This window comes from Taeniopygia guttata, chromosome 17, assembly GCF_048771995.1.
Source record: "Taeniopygia guttata chromosome 17, bTaeGut7.mat, whole genome shotgun sequence".
Taxonomy (NCBI): Eukaryota; Metazoa; Chordata; class Aves; order Passeriformes; family Estrildidae; genus Taeniopygia; species Taeniopygia guttata.
Window position 1 is genome coordinate 4,579,712 of NC_133042.1, and position 16,852 is coordinate 4,596,563.

Consider the following 16,852-nt stretch of genomic DNA (forward strand, 5'->3'; position numbering starts at 1 on the left):
AAAGATTTTTGTTGCTGTTGTTTGGGTTTTTTTTTTATTTGTTTGAGTTTTTTGTTTGGTTTGGTTTTCTGTTTGTTTTTGAGATTTTTTAGTTGTTGTTTCGTTTTTTGTTGAACTTGCTTCAACTGAGCAGCATCATCAGGGAAATTCCTGTCAATGCCTCTGCCGGGCAATTTGCATGGAGTATTCCAGTGCTCAGCCCACTTTTTGCTTTGCCTTATAGCTAAATAACTGTGAAAGTATTAAAAAAAAAAAAAAAAAGGACAACATGACAACATACTTCAAAGCAGTGGGCTGAAGCTGTTAAGTGTTCAGTGGTAACGGGGATGTTTTCTGGTCTGAGCAGGACCCCAGTCCCAAAGCCAAGCTGAGCTTCATCTGTTCTCCAGCCTTCCTGCAGTACCTCGTACCCCAGGCTCTCATGACTAGGAATAACAACAAGGATGGTGATAATGAATATTCAGACATCCCACAAACCACTCTCAGCATCTGCCATCCTATCTGCATTAGCACCAGTGTGCACAGATAATGATCAAAGCAGCATTTTCCTGCCAGAGGCCCCCCTAAGCCACCCTTATTAGTATGAATCAATGCTGACTAATGTGCTTCCCTAATGCAATTGTATCCACTGCTACTGTTCATGATTTAATATAAAACATCTCCCCCTTTGCTTGCTGTCCTCCTAATGCCACATGCAAGGTGTAAGCCTTGACTGAGGGTGCCAGGAAAATCAGTGAACCAAGTTTTACAAGAAAGAGACTTAAAATCCACTGAAATGAAATGCATGGAAGGAGGTAACAAGACTTTGGGGGTTGTAACAGTGAACTGCTTGTCCATGCCAGGATGCTAGACCTGGATCCAGGCTTCCTATGAAAGATATCATCAGCTCTGAGGTTCTACAGCAATTCTGCTTATGCAGAATATAAAATAGCCCTGCACACTGCAACAGGCTCTGGGCTTGCTGCTGACAAGCTCTGGATTTCAGTAGTGATAGAAGGAGGATTCCTCCATGATTTTATGTTCCTTCCTTTTTAGCGTCACCTGCAAAAAGGAGAAAATTCTGCATTTTGCTTTATGCTGCCATTAGCACCACCAGTGGCTTTGCCTTGGTGGTTTTCCAGGGCAAATGACACAGCCCTAATGTGATGTGTCCATGTCCCCACACAGCAGGACGCCAGGGAAATCAGCACTAAACACCAACAGTGTTTCAATTAGGGGTGGGTGAAGTCCTCTGTGACTTTACATCCTCTCCAAACCCTTGGTCACTGTGGCTGGTTTGAGATCTGCTGCCATCAGCCTTGGGAGAAGAGCAGGGGTCAAACCTCACTCAGCAAAATCACAAGCGCCTCAAGGAACTGCCTAACAGAGCAACAAACTAAAAACCAGCCAACCTAAAAAAGTATGGGAGGAAAGGGGCATTGAAGGAGAAGATTGCACAGAAAATTCCCATGCTCCATATCAGCTGCTCTTCTAAGGAAAGGATTGATATCCTTAATGCAGGATATGTGCCTCCCTTGGGCTAGTCTAGTGCAAAGAGCAATTGAGAGACATCTTTTGGTAGGAAAGAGGCTTCTATGCTGGAATTAAACAGTTGACAAAATCCCAACAGCCTTACAGATTCTCGGAGTCAATTTAAGGAGCCCACAAAATGAGATTTTACCCCTGTGGGTTTCAGTAAAACGGAATGTTCTGGGAGAGTGTGTGCACAGTCTAGCTCTTAGCTGCGAGAATTGGCTGTGGCTCCACTAATTCTCCATAGCCAGACTGAGTCTGATATCCCTTTAAAAATGCATGGCCTCAGTTTTTAAGTGACCAGCTCTGACAACAGGGCCAGATATTAAAAACAAACAGCCCTCCAGCATCCAGCCTGACTCCCACCTGCTCTGCTGAAGCACATTCCATCTGCTCTGCTGGAACATGTGAGGCTTTCCCCTCTTCCCCAGCTGACCACAGTGGGAGCAGGTTTGTCCCAGACTTGATTTCCAAAGTGCTCAGCCCCCAGCAGCTCCAAGCACCACACATGGGGGGCATACCCCAAGCTCTCAGCTCCCTCCTCCAGCTCAGTGCGTGGTGATGGGCCATGAGATGCCCTGGGTACTCTTGCAGTCCTCTCTAAACTCTCTCCCTAACTACTTCCATTGGATTTTGTCTTATTTCCAGTTTCTTATGGGAATGGTGACTTCTCCTGCGTGGTCATTATTTGCAAGACCCCTCTCATGCACACAGAATGCTGATGCCTGTTTTCTCCCATGCTGGGAGGAGGGTGCTGTGTTCTCCCCCTGCTCCACGTGTCTTTCATAAATGGTTTAACAACATGTAGCAGAAACACAGAAAGCAGATCCCTTTCCACTTCCCATACGTAAAGTTCATCCTGAACTGAGGTAAGGCTTCAAATTCGTGTTAGTTTCCTACAAACCGAAAGAGAATTTTTTTCTTACCCCCTGACAGATAAAACAACAAATCACAGGCTGCACATGCTATCAAGATTTTGGCTCTTTATAAAAGTGGAGGAGGCACAGCCACGGCACAGTCTGCCTGCTCAGGGTGTGAATCCTCCATCCCAAGAGACCTTCCAGGTTCCCCACAAACCTGTGTCAGATGTGACACAGGTATGTCTGAGTCTGCCTTGGGGAAAAGGCAGGGATTAAATGACCTCTCAAGGTCCTTCCAGACCCGTCTCTCCGTGATGCTCAGAGACAGGATCCCAGGCTTGATGGATCTGTGGCCTGACCCACAGTGACAGTCCGTAGCCATGTCTGAACACATCCATCGTGTGGCTCTGTGCCCCCAGCCCTGCAGACTCCGTGCTGGCATCCCAGGCTGCACAGCTCTTTAGCAAAGGGCAGAGCCAGTGCCAGGGGCGAGGAGCAGGGCAGGGATCTGCAGCCTGGGTCACAGTGTGTGTTGGCAGGCAGGGCAGGAGGGCAGCTGGGCAGAGCACAGCCAGGGAAAAAGGCTTTTGGGAAAAGGCATTTTCTCTGCTGCTCTGTGCACTGAGACCTCACCAGCTGAAGCAAGGCAGCACAGCTTTCAGGTTTTGGGGCTGTCTTCCCCCTGAGGTGTTTTGAAGAGGACAAGCCAAGACAATATTTTTAACCTGCCCTTGCTGCTGCAAGGAGAGGGGGTTCTGCACTCCCTGCAGGCTGCAGGACAAGAACAAATCATTTTTCTTCCCCACACAGAGCTGATGCCTCACACACCTCTGTTGCTCTGGCTCTGTGCCCATGGGACAACAGTCCCTGCACAGAGGTGATTCCCTGTGATTCCTGCTCCATGTGCACAGTGCCACGGCCGCTCCCCGGCATTTCCCTGCCCACCACTTCGCAGGGGTGGGTTTGCAAGTGTCTTTCTGAAGCACAACAGGACCATATAATTATGTAAATGCACACGTGGCTGGCAGAGTTTTTCAGTCTCTTTGGGTTTCAGCACAAATCTCCTGACACTTGCTGGCTTATTCCCCTTCACTCCAAAGTGCTTGCTGCTTCAATAGGACAGCACCCCAGCTTTTCAGATTAAAATGAGGAGGAAGAAGTGTGGTTCTAGATAGCACAGCTGGCAAGAAGAGTTTGAAACAAGCAACAACTAAGGCTTAAAAATCTAGAAGGCAAAATAAAATGGCAAAATAAAATCCAAATTCTGCTTATTCTCTGTAGGTTTTTTTAACTCTCTGAAGTTTTTAAAATCAAGATCACAGTTCTTGGACCAAGTCCAACTTATACATGGAGATAAATCCTCCAGGATCTGTGGTAGGCAGCACACAGCCAAGGCTCCTACACAGCAGTGTGAGAACTGTCACACTGACGTGCGTGGTGACATCTTTATGTGAACCTGCAGCTACTGGCAGTTCACATGTACGAGTTTGGTACAGAGGCTTGGGCTGTCCAGAGCTCCATTGATTTGAAAAAGCTGCTTGGGAACCTGCCTGTGAACTGTCTGTCACCAGGAATGAAGAACACCCACCCCCTCAGCTCCTTTTCATCTCGCTCTGCGCTCTGCACATTGCCACCACGCTGCAGCGCCTTCATCTCACTATCAGAGCACTCCACCCCAGCCTTTGAAGCAATTTGCATTGCCAGCTGGGGGCCAGGGGGACCCAAAGCAGCATTCCCAGGTGGAACAGGGACAGTGGTGCATCTCCACTGACTCCCAGCCTGCAGCCCAGGGGAGCTGGCAGAGCTCCCAGCACCCCAACGCCCATCCAAGCTGCAGGAAGCTGACATACCTGTATATTTTATATCTGGTTGTAAATCCTTGACGATGTCTTTCCACAAAGGATAAGTAGCTCCGTGAGTGGTGGAAAGGCCCCCTGTCTGAAATAAGCCAATCAAACTCCTTGGAGACATGTTGGTTGGTAGCAGCTGGGTCCTGGTGGGAGGGCTGTATGAGTATATGGTCCCATATAAACAGGAGGTAGAGGAACTCAACAAGCCTCCAGTTCATGCTTTTCTGTCTGCCTTTTTCCTCTCATTCTTGCTCCATTCTGTGGAGTCCTGTTGGAAGAGAGAGGGGATAGGAGGAAGGAGAGAGAGAGAAATGGAAGGGAGGAGAGGGAGGAGGGAGAGAAAGAGAGAGATTAAAAATGCTCTGATCCTTTGAAAACCTTTTTTCAGGGTGAAAACAGATGTGGAAAATCAAGTTTTAAAATACTTCAGTTTGCCTGTGTTACACCTTGGAGTATTTGGCAGTGTTTTATTCACGTATTTAAGTGGTGCCTTTAACCTCCTGAGCATATACTACCTTTGAAATAACCAGGTCCTGACCTGAGACATCCTCACCCCAGCTTGTCCATCATTTCCCTCGTGAAGTTCTCCACAGTGCTGAAAAGGTGAGTGAAGGCCAGGAACAGGAGGTGGCTGCACCCTAGGCTACAATTACCCCTTTATTGTCCCTTTAATGCTGTGCCAGAGAAACGTGTCTTCTGCTTTCATGTCTCTCTGATGATCTGTAATCCATACTCTGTGCAACCTGAGCAATCTATAAAGACCCAGCTCTTACTTTCAAGTGCTGCCAAAAAAAGATATAAAACAAAATAATTACCCAGGTTTGGCGACGAGCACACACAGACACACACACACACACACACACACACACAACTATGAAATCCTGCCAAACTCTGACAGATAAAAATGTCCTCACCCTGCTTTCCTGCTGGGGTGCTGGGGAGGTCTGTGTGGGGCAGGGGATGGGGTCTGTTGCTCTTTCACTTTTGGAAGGACCTCGAGGCTCTTCCCAATATCAAGGCTCTGCAGGGTGACAGGCTGGACATGAATTCAGCCAGGGAGATCCTTCCCAGCACCTGGAGCAGGGCACACTCTCACTGCCACGGTGGGAGAGCAGCAAAGCAAGGCTGGGGACAGCCCTGTGCCAAGCCAGCTCCTGTCCCAGGCATGTGACAAGACATATGATGAGTGGGAAGGCAATCAGGGGGTAAGGTGCCCTGCCAAAGGTTACACAGCAAGCCATGGGTACAGCTGGAAGAGAGCCCTGCTCTCCTGACTCCCATTCCCAGCGTCTCAGCCCTTGGCTCATCCGCCTCCCAGCCAGGCTGCTGGCACTGTGGCACTGCTGGCACCATGGCACTGCTGGCACCGTGCCCCAGGTGACAGGTGAGGAGCCTGCTTAGCTGTCACCCCGCACCCAGGATGGTCCCCTCCTGCTTCCTCCAGAGCTGCTGCTGCTGGGTTGTGCTCCTCGTCCCTGGGAGCTGCTTGGAAAAAGTCATCTCCGTGCTCACAACTGGCTCCTGCTCCTGCCTTCTGGGTTTTGTGGAGGGTGTGCCAACACTGTGGGCTGGCAGGGATCTTGAGGCTGCTCCCCCGACTCTGGGGGCACGAGCTGTGCTCAGGACAGGTGATCCCCACCTGTTTCTGTAAAACACAGTGCACAGAGACTGCAGATACTTTTTAAAGCAGGAGAAATGAGGCGACTCAGAGCTTTGCCACAGTGCGATTTCACGTCAGGCTTCTTTGTACATCTCCAGAAAACTTTCTGGTTTTGAGCCTGAGTCCTCTACAAGCACTCTAAAAGTTTGTAGCTCCCAGAAAGGAAAGATTTTGCTAAGAGTGTAGGAGAGGTGTGCTAGAGGTGCCTGCACTCACAGCACTGTGTGTGAGCTGGGCTGGTGTGAGCAGCAGAGCACAGGGCAGAGGTGCTGGTGGTCAGCATGGCCATCCCTCTGCTCCAGGAGCTTTCCCTGGAGCATGGCAGGGCTGCCTGCCGTGGGAAGCAGTGTGTGAGCTGCTGTGCAGGTGGGTTGGAGCCCTGGATGTGCTGGGCAGCTCAGGAGCCCTCTGTGTGTGCCAGGGAGTGGGAGCCTGCACGTGGGCACAGCATGTGCTCCAGGAGCTGCAGTAAGCTCAGCAGCACTCCGCAGAACTGAGCTGTGTAAGTCACAAAGATGACACTCAGCTGTTGCATTACAGGAAGAAATGGAGAGGGAAAAAAATAAAGTATGGGAAAGTGAGGCAAAGTTTGATTTTTCTGTTGGTCCCATATAAACGTCTTTCTAATTGCAGATGGGATGTTACTGTTATTAAATCTGGTGGTACCTGCAGCTCCCGAATGAGAAGGTTGTTCCTTTTCTGGAGACGTGTTTTTAACACCAGCCTTCACCACTGACTCCTATTGCACCCCTGAACAGAGCAGTTCTCAGTGCTTTGTCCCTCACATCACACACAGAATGGTTCTACTTTACCTTAAAAAAGTTACTTTACTTTACTTGTAAGATAAGGTAGAGTTTGGGAATTTCTAGCCCCACACAGAGGGCAACAGAACACATTCCAAGTGGGCCACAGAACATCCCAGCTTCCACTCACTCAGGAGCCCAAGGTGATTTCTGGGGAATGCTCCCAGCTGCATCCCACCCTCAGCACCTCCAAATTCCAGTTCAAAAGTGCATTTATTCTGCTTCTCCAGCCAGGCTGTTCCCTGCCTGGTTGCTCTTGTCCCATCAGCCGCAAACTCAGCGTATTTGCCATGAGCTGGGTGTGCAGACAACAATCAGCTGCTCTGTACATGTTGTCCCAGCTTCCTTGGCTGTCTGTTCATTAAACTCACCCATAGCTATTCCCCTCATCTGCCAGCCTGGATCAGTTTTCCCTTAAATATTTCACTGTCTATTGGATTTCTATTGCAGAGAGAGGAAGGGAGCTGTTATGTAGCCAAGTGGGGGGCAGCCCCCCTCCAGTTTCCAGCACAGTGCAAGTGAGAACTGAAATATGAGAAGAGCCAAACAAAATGGGCCTCGGAGAAATCCCAGTGTGTCCTCCTACATGTGAATATCATACACTGGGGAAATATCAGCAGAGGAGATAGTCCCTAATTCCCCCCACACAACTCTTCATCCTCCCTTCCTTTCCTTTGGGGCACAGTTGGAGTCAGGATGATTGGGGCTGTGATGTTCTTATCCAGGAGGTAAGATATGGGGAGAAGATGCCTTGGGACCACTGAAGAAATGATCACATCTCCAGCCTGGAAACTGCCTGGATCAGTTCTGAAGCAGGAAATGGTGCCTGAGGCAATGGAGGATGGTGGAGCACAACTGGGTCCAGACTACTATCACACCATCAACTTTAATTTTTTAGTAGTATCTTTTTCCCCCCTGTAGCTGCTGTAGAGATGTTGTTTCACATTAAAGATTAATCCACTCCACAGGGCTGGTCCCCATGGAAGCTATAAAGCCTACTAAAGTGGGACTATCTTGTGTCTAAGACAATATTGTGAGGTGCATTCAATCTACCTCTAACAAGCTTGAATCAGAAATTAATTTTTCAGGTATCTTTATGGGGCTCCACTGATGTGAAATATGTTCCGTGGATTTGGCAAAAGGAATCAGGGAAGAGGCAGGCAAAGGGATGCCTCCAAGTCTAGAGCCCTTGGGTAGGAGACCCAAGGCTAGTTAAGAGCTAAATCTGGCACAGAAGCAATCTGTGGACTGAAGAGCAGGCTTGGGGGAGCCAGACACTGAGTTTTGATCCAAGAACCAAGGTTTTGCTCAACCCTGCCCCAGACTCCCTCTATGACCTTGGGCAGTGCCCTACGTGTGGGGTCCTGGCCTCACTTTCCAATTATCAGCTTGGAGTCACAATGGGATTTGTGTGACTGGTTAGACCATGAACTTGTTGGAGAGGCCAGAACTGGGCTGTAGTACTGTCAGAATCTGTGCTATTGATGATTCCGAGATTGTAGAAAGTCTCTGTCTGTCAGCCCCCCTGCCAAAGCAGAAGCCATAATTGGTCTGTGCTGGTTTCAAGGTTGTTTATTCTGTTTATCTCTAACATGTTCTGCTGCCCTGCCGCAGCTCTGTCCTGCAGGGCAGCGTGTGGGGCTCTGCCCTCAGTGGGATGGTACAAACATTAAATACCACAAACTACCTGTGCTGGATTTACAATAACGTGCCAATATCTGTCACCTACGTTGGACAGTGTGTCCCCAGCCTGAACCAACAGAAAAATGCCAACACCACAGTGAAACATGGAGGGCATGAAGAAGGAGAAAAAGGACAAGACACACCCAATTTCCTCCATCTTGTCCCCTTTGGACCCCTTATCTAGAATCCTAAAATTTTACTTTTGCACCCGTGCCACACTTAATTATTACTTATATCAAACACTCAGAGCTTGTAATTCATCCTGTAAGATTGAAAACTCTTTTCCATGGACAGAGATCACAGACAGTGTCTCTGGGGGCTCTGTCCAGGGGGTTCCTGACACCCTGCCAGGGTCCCAGACCTGCCAGGGCAGCCAGAGGGATGCCCTGGACTGCCACATTGTACCTCCCAAAACCCAAACCTGCTGCCCACGTGGCTCCCAAGGTGTTTCTGTTCTGCAGGGAATGACAACCATTCAGCCAGCTTTGCAGTGCAGCAGTTAACAAAGCCCAGCTCCAAAGGCCATTGCCACAAGGAAGAGAAGCACAGCAGAGCCGTGAGTGAGCTGGGTCCTTCTGGCTCATGTCAACAAACACCATCATGCAATCATCACATCTGTTAATAAACATGATCCGTGGGTGAGCCAGGACATGGCTCCGGTTCACAGCAAACAAGCAGTGGGAGAAGAAAATGTTGGATGTTGCTGACTCTGAGTCATGGTACAGTCATTTTCCAGCACCATCCAGCATGGAAGCACATCCCCCAGTGCACATGGAGATCCCTCTTAGAGCCCCTTGGAGTTTGTTAGGTGGCTTAAAATGTCCTTTTTCTAATACCAATCCAGCCTGGAACATTAAATGTTCCTTATCTTATGAGTCTTCAGGATTCTTGGAGGAAAAATAGGCAAGTATTTTCTGTAAAGTGCAAGTTGTATTTGAATGTACACTTAATTTCTTTGTGATTGATATCTGTGTGTTAATTATATTCTATTTTCAGCAATACTTTTGCTGTCACAAGGCAGTGCCTTTTATCCAAGGAGTTCAAATTGAATTAGAGACATTAATTAAAGCTCTCAGCACTCTAGTAAAGCAGGCAAGTGCTGTTACTCCCATTGTTTCTTGAAATAAGAAGAAAAGAATAGAGCTGGATGTCTACTTAGCCACTTAAAAGGTAATTTTTATACAGTGGGAGAGCTCAGAGTGATAGATTTTGCACAAAATTATACTGCAAGGTCTGTTTCATCCAAGGGAGGCTGTGCAGCCCCAGATCCCTGCTATAAACAGGCAGACAGGATGCAGGTGCTCTGACTCTCTGTCGCTTGCTGTGAACACTCCTCTGCCTCCTGGGATTTTCTACCTTTCCCCTAACCCCTGTACCTTTCATTTATCTCTTCTATTAGATACAAATTGATCTCACACACATCCCTTCTGTTTTCCCATGCTCGTTGTTGTGAACTATTTCCATCAGAGATGCAGACTCAGGAAAGAGAAATTAATGAACACATTATTTGCAGTACAGGAATAAGTCCCCTATCTCTTTAAGCTTCATGCACCAATAATTCTTCCTTGTGTCCCACATTTGGTTCTTGGCAGGTTGAGAGAGGTTTCTGCCTGCTGCCATTTACCAGAGGGAAGAGGCTAACAATTGCTATTTGTATCTGAAACAGTTCTGCTCTTCAGCAACTTCACACACGGCTTTAGGATGCTGATAAATTAGTAAGAGACTGAAGTGTCAGGGGAGAGATGAAACAGCTTATGTTAGTTTAGAGCTCAACCCTGGAAAGTGACGAATGTCTGACCTCATTTCAGAGAACATTAAGTGTACCCTTAATTTTAAGTACAGGATGTGCTGCTGCTCTACCTTTTATTCAGCTATGCCTGCTTTGAGTTTGTGCACTCAGATTCCTGGACAGCGAATTGCTGCCCCACACCTTTAGGATTTGACTTGTGGAGCAGTAACATTTCTGTCCTGCCCCTAACTGAGAGATGGCCATGAAAATACTGGAAAGACAACAGCCAGGAGCAGCCTTGCTTGTCCTTTGGAAACCCTGCCCAGCAACCCAACCAAGCTGGGGACACCTTTCCTCTGTCAGGGCCAGAGGAATCCAGGCAATGTGGATGGAGAGGGAAGCCAATCTGTCAGGGTTTAGGTGATGTGAACTGCTGTGGATGAACCTGAGCTCTGGCAAAACAGAATTTGGGCACTTCTGACCTAGATGTCTTTATAGCTCAGACTGCAGACAGTGATATCTGACTGAGTCAGGGCTGGAGCTGCAACTCAGCAGTGGCTCTGATTCTCTGGGTGACTGTGGCATACAACACTGTAAAATCCCAAATGGTTGTAAATCTGTTTCTTTAGGGAAATGGGATTTCACTGATTCAGGGAGTGATTGGCTAATCCATCCCCAAATCTCAGTAATTCTGCTCTGATCAGTGTCTAAATTTGCATTATTCTTTAACCACTCCAGTTTTAAATATGCATGAGTGGTTAGACCTGCGGGATATTCATCAGCTGAAATATTTTGGGTGAGGAAAGGCAAGGAGAGAAGATGAGAAATACCTCTCCAAAAATATCAACAGAGTCCACAAATTCACTTCATTTTTGCCAAATTGCTCATGCTGAAAAGAATAATGACTGGGAGATGTCAGTGTTTGGGTTGTGAGAGCTCCAAGGGGTTTCCAAGTCTCTATTTGTAACTACTGGAGCTTTTTCTCCTTTTGATTTGTCTTTCCACCCCCTAAAGATGGAAGAGTGATAAAAATATCACTTTTGAGCCAAAATGACTTGTAGGAGAAAAGATTTCTTTCTTAGTTTCATTTTATCAACACTTTGCTTAAAACTACTCAGAATATTCCATGAACCAAAACCACCCCACAAACCCTCTTATTAATGCAGTTCAACCAGCAGCCTAAAGGGAGCAGGTTTTGTGCAGAAACTCCAATTATTCCCTGCCTGTAAGGAGGCAAGAATTGTAATGGTAACAGCTCTGTACCTACTCTCAGGCCGTTTGTCCCCACACTTTAGCTAATTACCAACTCCTGGTGTGATGATGAGGAAGATGAGAGGCAGCTTCAAACCAAGCAAGAGTAGTAGGTGACTCCACTAAGTCACAAAATCAGGTGGTGCTGGACAGAGGGAGTAAAACCCCAAAAGTCCTGATCATAAATCTACTGGCCAAGGTGCCAAAATCACTGCTCTGAATTCCAGGTGCCTCAAGCACTTGGGTCAGGGCTCTGTGTGGAAAGGAGATCCTTCTCACAGTGCTCCATAGGTTGGGAAAATAATTAAAATGAACTGCTGTACACATGTACATGGGACAGGCTTGTGAAGTGTCACAGGGTTATGAGGATGGGGAAGGGTCTAGAGGAGAAGCCATAGGAGGAGCTGCTGAGGTTTCTCCAGACTGGAGAAGAGGGGACTCGGGAGAAGTTGTGGCATTCAGGTTCCTCACAAGGGGAGCTGGAAAGGAAGGCACCAATCTCTTCTCTCTGTGACCAGTGAAGGAATTGGATGGAACAGCTGGAGCTGGGCCAGGGCAGCTCAGGCTGGAGAGCAGGAAAGGTTCTTCCCCCAGAGGTGCTGGCACTGCCCAGGCTCCCCAGGGAATGGGCATGGCCCCGAGGCTGCCAGAGCTCCAGGAGCCTTTGGCCAGCGCTGCCAGGGATGCCCAGGGTGGGATTTTGGGGGGTCTGGGCAGGAGCTGGAATTTGGTCCTTGAGAGTCCCTTCCCACTCAAGACATTCCACATTTCTGCGACTCCGAAGCCGATCCTGCTGAATCCAAGACTGGAACAGTGGGTGCTGCACAGACAGCAACCAGCAAGGCGGTCCATGCCCCAAAAAGCTCAGAATCTATTCAGGAGAGCAAGGAGAGCAGATGGCCGGGGACAGATGGGGGAAGGCGAGGGAACAGTGAGCTAATCCCGCTCAGCGGGCTGTGGAGCAGCGGTGTCAGCACACCAGCAGCCCAACTGTTGGCAAGAGTTTGATAGCTATTGTCACAAATGAGAGTTAAAAATAGGGAGACTGGATAATGAGCTCGCTTTTGGAGATGTTTGTGAGGAACTCCTCTCATTTGTGAAGTGGCAGAGATAGAATGAATGTAGATGATAATAATAATAATGATAAATTGCACTTTTCTGAGCTGCTTATTAAAAAAAAAATATGGCGGGTGTTGAGCAGTGATTTCTATTAAGCACTGCCCTGAACTTGAAATTATTCCTACTATCATTAAAGTATTGTCCTAGTTAGTCCACTTCCCCATAATTTCTTTCCAAGTTACACAAAAATGCAGCTCTATCTTCTGTCTTGCTCAGTATTTATACACCTCATCTCAAAGTCCAGTAATCTTATAAGTGTTAATAGATTTTTATCCTTGCAGTAGCTTTAGGAGATGGGGAGACGCTGCTTTTTTCCATTCAGCAGGGTGGGAATTGAGACACAGGGTAGATTAATGGCTTGTCCCAGCTCATTTTATAGCTGCTTCGGGAATTCAACCCAAATCTCTTCCTTCTCAGCTCAGTGCTAGGTCTCCTTGCAGTACCCTTCCCACGCACCTTCATGCTACTATTCCAGAATTAGCTGGGACTTGCCACAGAGCTGCTTAGAATTATTTTGGATTGCTCATTTCATGTCAAGAAAATGCCAATTCATCCGAGGCAAAACACTTTGTAGAAATTTGTTGATTTAAGGGGGAAAAAAAAGGCGTTTTGATAAAGTCAGCTTTTCTTTGGAACAGAATGTGTTGAGTGTTCCGTTTGGAAGGGATCGGTTCAAGATTGTGTTTTGTTTTTCATTACATGTTGAGTAACATACATTCAAAATCAAAATCAAGTGTTTTCTTAAGCTGCGTGTTTTGACTGAGCCGAAATAGATTTTGTAATTTATGCACAAGAGGAAATATCCAAATTCATTTAATACTTTTCTTGCAATTTGGAAAAAGAAACACCTGCAAACCAAACATAATAAAGTGAACAAAAATCATACTAGTCCCTTCAATTTTTACTGGAACTTCAGGAAAGAGTAATCTGAATGCTCAGTTTAATGAGGCCTGTGCCAGAGTCCAGAAATCCTGGGTTTTGCTTTCACAACTGCTCCATTCTGGTGCCAGTCTTGCCTTTCTAACATATTCCATTGCAACAACTGCGACCTGTAAGCTGAGAGGCTGAAGGAAAAAAAAGTGATGCCAAAACTCCTCTGGAGAGTGATAATGTAATATTCAATCCAAGAAAGTCAACTCATATCCCACACCTGACAGTCTGTGCAATATTTCTGCCCTGAAATTCATTCCTGGGAAGAGACTTTGTCACCTCAGCTCCACATGGAGTGATGCCACTCCACAGGGCTTGGGAAATGCAAACTACCACTGCTTCTTTCAGCAAAGGAAGCTGTGGTTACCTAATCCTTGCAAATGGTTTATCTTCCCATTTGTCTTGTCCCTCTAAAAGGAGCTTAGCCTTTGGCTGGGTTATCGTGTTCTAAGAGTGGAGGAGCAGAAGGGGTTAAAATCCACAGGCCATTCCTTCTCCTGCTGCTTGGATAGTGCCAGCCTGCCTGCCAGGATGAAAGGCACCCCTGGAGCTTCCTCTGAGCTCCACATTTCGCCACCACTCAGCTGGATGGAGCCAAGAGAAGCAGGGGCAGCTGAAGAGGGGAGAGAAAAGGGACTCTGAGCTGTCACTTGCAAATTCCAGCCTTGGGGAGCCCCACCTTCCTTATCCCACTGAATGGATGAGGAATTTGCAGTGGCCATAAAACTCTCTGAGCATTTAATCCCCCTGGCTCCTGCCACTGTCCCAGACCCCTACCAGGGCACTCTGGAAGCAGGGTGGGACCTCCTGAGGATGGCATGGCTCAGGCTTCTGTGGGGGAACAGAGCTGCAGGCAGGGCCAGGGTGAGCACAGCTGGTACCTGATGTGGGCTCCATATCCCTGCAACTCCCTGCGGGGTGACTTAGAGGTGAGCGACACAAATCACTGGTCTAGGCATGCAGGGCACTGCTCTGAGGCTGGAAACACCCAGGGTCAGCCCCTTCTGCAGCCCAGCCACCCCACAGAGGAGAACTTAGATGCACTGAGCTTCAATTCAGGCTAGAAATGTGAGCTGGAATGAGTATTAACCCCAAATAACAGCATTTCATGGGCAGCTTCTGCAGCAGAAGTCAGAAATCTGGAGCTCAGGCTCTGCCATTGCAGGTTCTCCTGCAAAGTCTATCGAAGTCAATGAGCCTTGGGTTGGATCTCATTGCAAAAAGATAATCAAATACCATATTAACTCTTAATTTGGACCAGCATATTAAATTAGAAACTCACATTAACCTGGAACTGCATTTATATAATGAGAAGATTTAAAATCTGTGTATCATGAAGGTGAGAGAACTTCTACCCAAAGCTGCTCTCAGCAGCCCTGAATCCCAGAGCCAATCTACCTGCAGCACTGCATTTCCACCTATTCCCCAAGCCCCAAGCCTGGGATTTCCACTGGGACAGAAGGATCTGTGGAAAATAAAGCCATCTCATCCTTACCAGGATTAATCTGTCAAGCACAGAAGGCTGGTACCAGCCTGACTCCAACCAAAGCCAAAAACTAGAAAATCTCAGAGGATCTTGAGGATCTGCACTGGCATCACAAACACCCTCTCCCATCAGTGCACCAGCTCTGCAACACAGATATGCTAAAATAAATTAAAAACTGGAGGAATTCAGTCCTTTGTGGGATTAAAGTTCAACACCATTCAGGTCTGAGCATCTCAAGCATTGCAGCCTTTGTTATCCACATTCGAGGCCACCTCGAGCTCTGAGCTTTATTTATTTCCTTCTCTGAGACTGTTCTGCTCCGTGCTTAATCCATCTCCTGACCACCTGGAGCGTTTGGGAGTCTTGGCTGTGATGCTTGTCTGTTTAGATAGACTGTAAGTGGAGCTGGTCAAAAAATTTTGACAGAACAGTTTTTCACAGGAAAACGCGGTTCCCTCAAAACCGAAACGTTGCATGGGAACGTCAATTTTGGCAAACTTTTTTCACGTTTAAAGTGTCAAAACAAATCAGTTTGATTTTCTCTCTTCATTTCAGTCATATTGAAATGCTTAATTTTGAGGAAATAAACACATTATTTTTGTGTTGTTTCAGTTAATTTGTTTTGACATTTTTACATATTGTACATTGTATTGATATATGTTTAGAATGTATTATACATTGCATAAAGCTGTTTATTTTATGTATTTTCATGCAATGCTAAATATTTCCCACAGCATCTTAGTGCTTCAGCACTAAGGAACAGAAGATATCAATGATCTGAAATTATTATTGCTTTTAAATTTTTAGGTCATAAGAGCCTTTTGGGATCATGGTTGTCCTTTACACTGAAGTTTATTAAAAAACACCACATATCAAAAGGCAAGAATTTCCCAAGAAAATTGTCCATTTTCCAAGCAGCTCTGTCAGCTCAATGACAGCAAAGTACAGCTCCTCTCCCTTCTGCACACCAGAAAACAAACTCTTCTACTTGTTAAAGGAAAAAAAAAAAGAAGAAGAAGAAGAAGAAAATGCAGATTTTCCCAGAGTGGCATTTGTATGCAATGTTTTCATGAGCATCAGGGATTTAAAAGTCTGAATACCATTGACCTCCTGGGACCTCTGTCTTCCAAACCACTTACGTACTTTTAAAAGATGTATTCCACCTCCTTCTTGGAAGTCTACCTGATTTTTTTTTTTTTTTTTTTTTTTTGCTTGTTTGAAACCACATTTCTGCTCCGCTGCACGTAGCAGAGGGGAATCGCTCTCTGTGAATTTCTGCCGCTGTGTCTGTGCAGGTGGTGGGAAAAGTGGGTTGAAGAGAAGAGCAAAGCAAGAGGCAAAAGGGAGGGCGAGGAACTGAGCCTGCAACAAGGGAACTCCATCCATTCCTCATTGCAGGGGGGAAAATGTCCCCGAGGTCCCCCTGGGCAGCCACCGGCTGGGTGAGAGACAGAGGCAGCGCTGTGGGGGACACAGAGCCCATTTTGAACGTGGGGAGGCAGTTCTGGGTGCACTTCATCCAAAAGGGTTAAAGGATAACTCAACAGAGAAATAATCACTCAAAAAATGTTTGTCACATGTGGATGTGACAGCCTGGTCAGAGAGCAGGAAAACCAGATAAGTTTTCCCAGAATCAGCCTGAGAGACTTCAGGGAGTTGAAGATAAACAATGATAGCTTATTAATGGATTTGCTTGTCACCACAATTTTCAATAGAGAAATGAATTAGAATTTAATTTGTTTATTTTATAGGATATATTGTTAGCAAATAACTTTGTCTTAAAATAGTTTTCTGTTGAATAAACTCCTGTGTGGGATGGGGATGGAGAAAGAGCAGAGCATGGCCATGCATGACTTTTCTCCTTCCCTCTCCTCCCTTTCAGCAGGGATAAAGAAGTCCCAATACTCTCTAGGGGCTGCTCCTTCTGAAGGAAGGACCCTGGCAGAGAAGGATCAGCCCTCACCACCTC

At 46.8% G+C, this 16,852-nt stretch overlaps 1 protein-coding gene across 1 annotated transcript in view; it reads right to left on the reverse strand.

Annotated features, from left to right (window-relative positions):
• The window catches only part of BRINP1 (BMP/retinoic acid inducible neural specific 1), a 93,297-nt gene that overhangs the window by 57,881 nt on the left and 18,564 nt on the right, over positions 1–16,852 (reverse strand). Inside the window, exon 2 of the mRNA XM_002196829.7 lies at positions 4,223–4,490. Within this exon, the coding sequence (XP_002196865.4) occupies positions 4,223–4,440 (218 nt within the window). The 5' untranslated portion in view covers positions 4,441–4,490. The remainder of the gene's footprint in view (positions 1–4,222; positions 4,491–16,852) is intronic.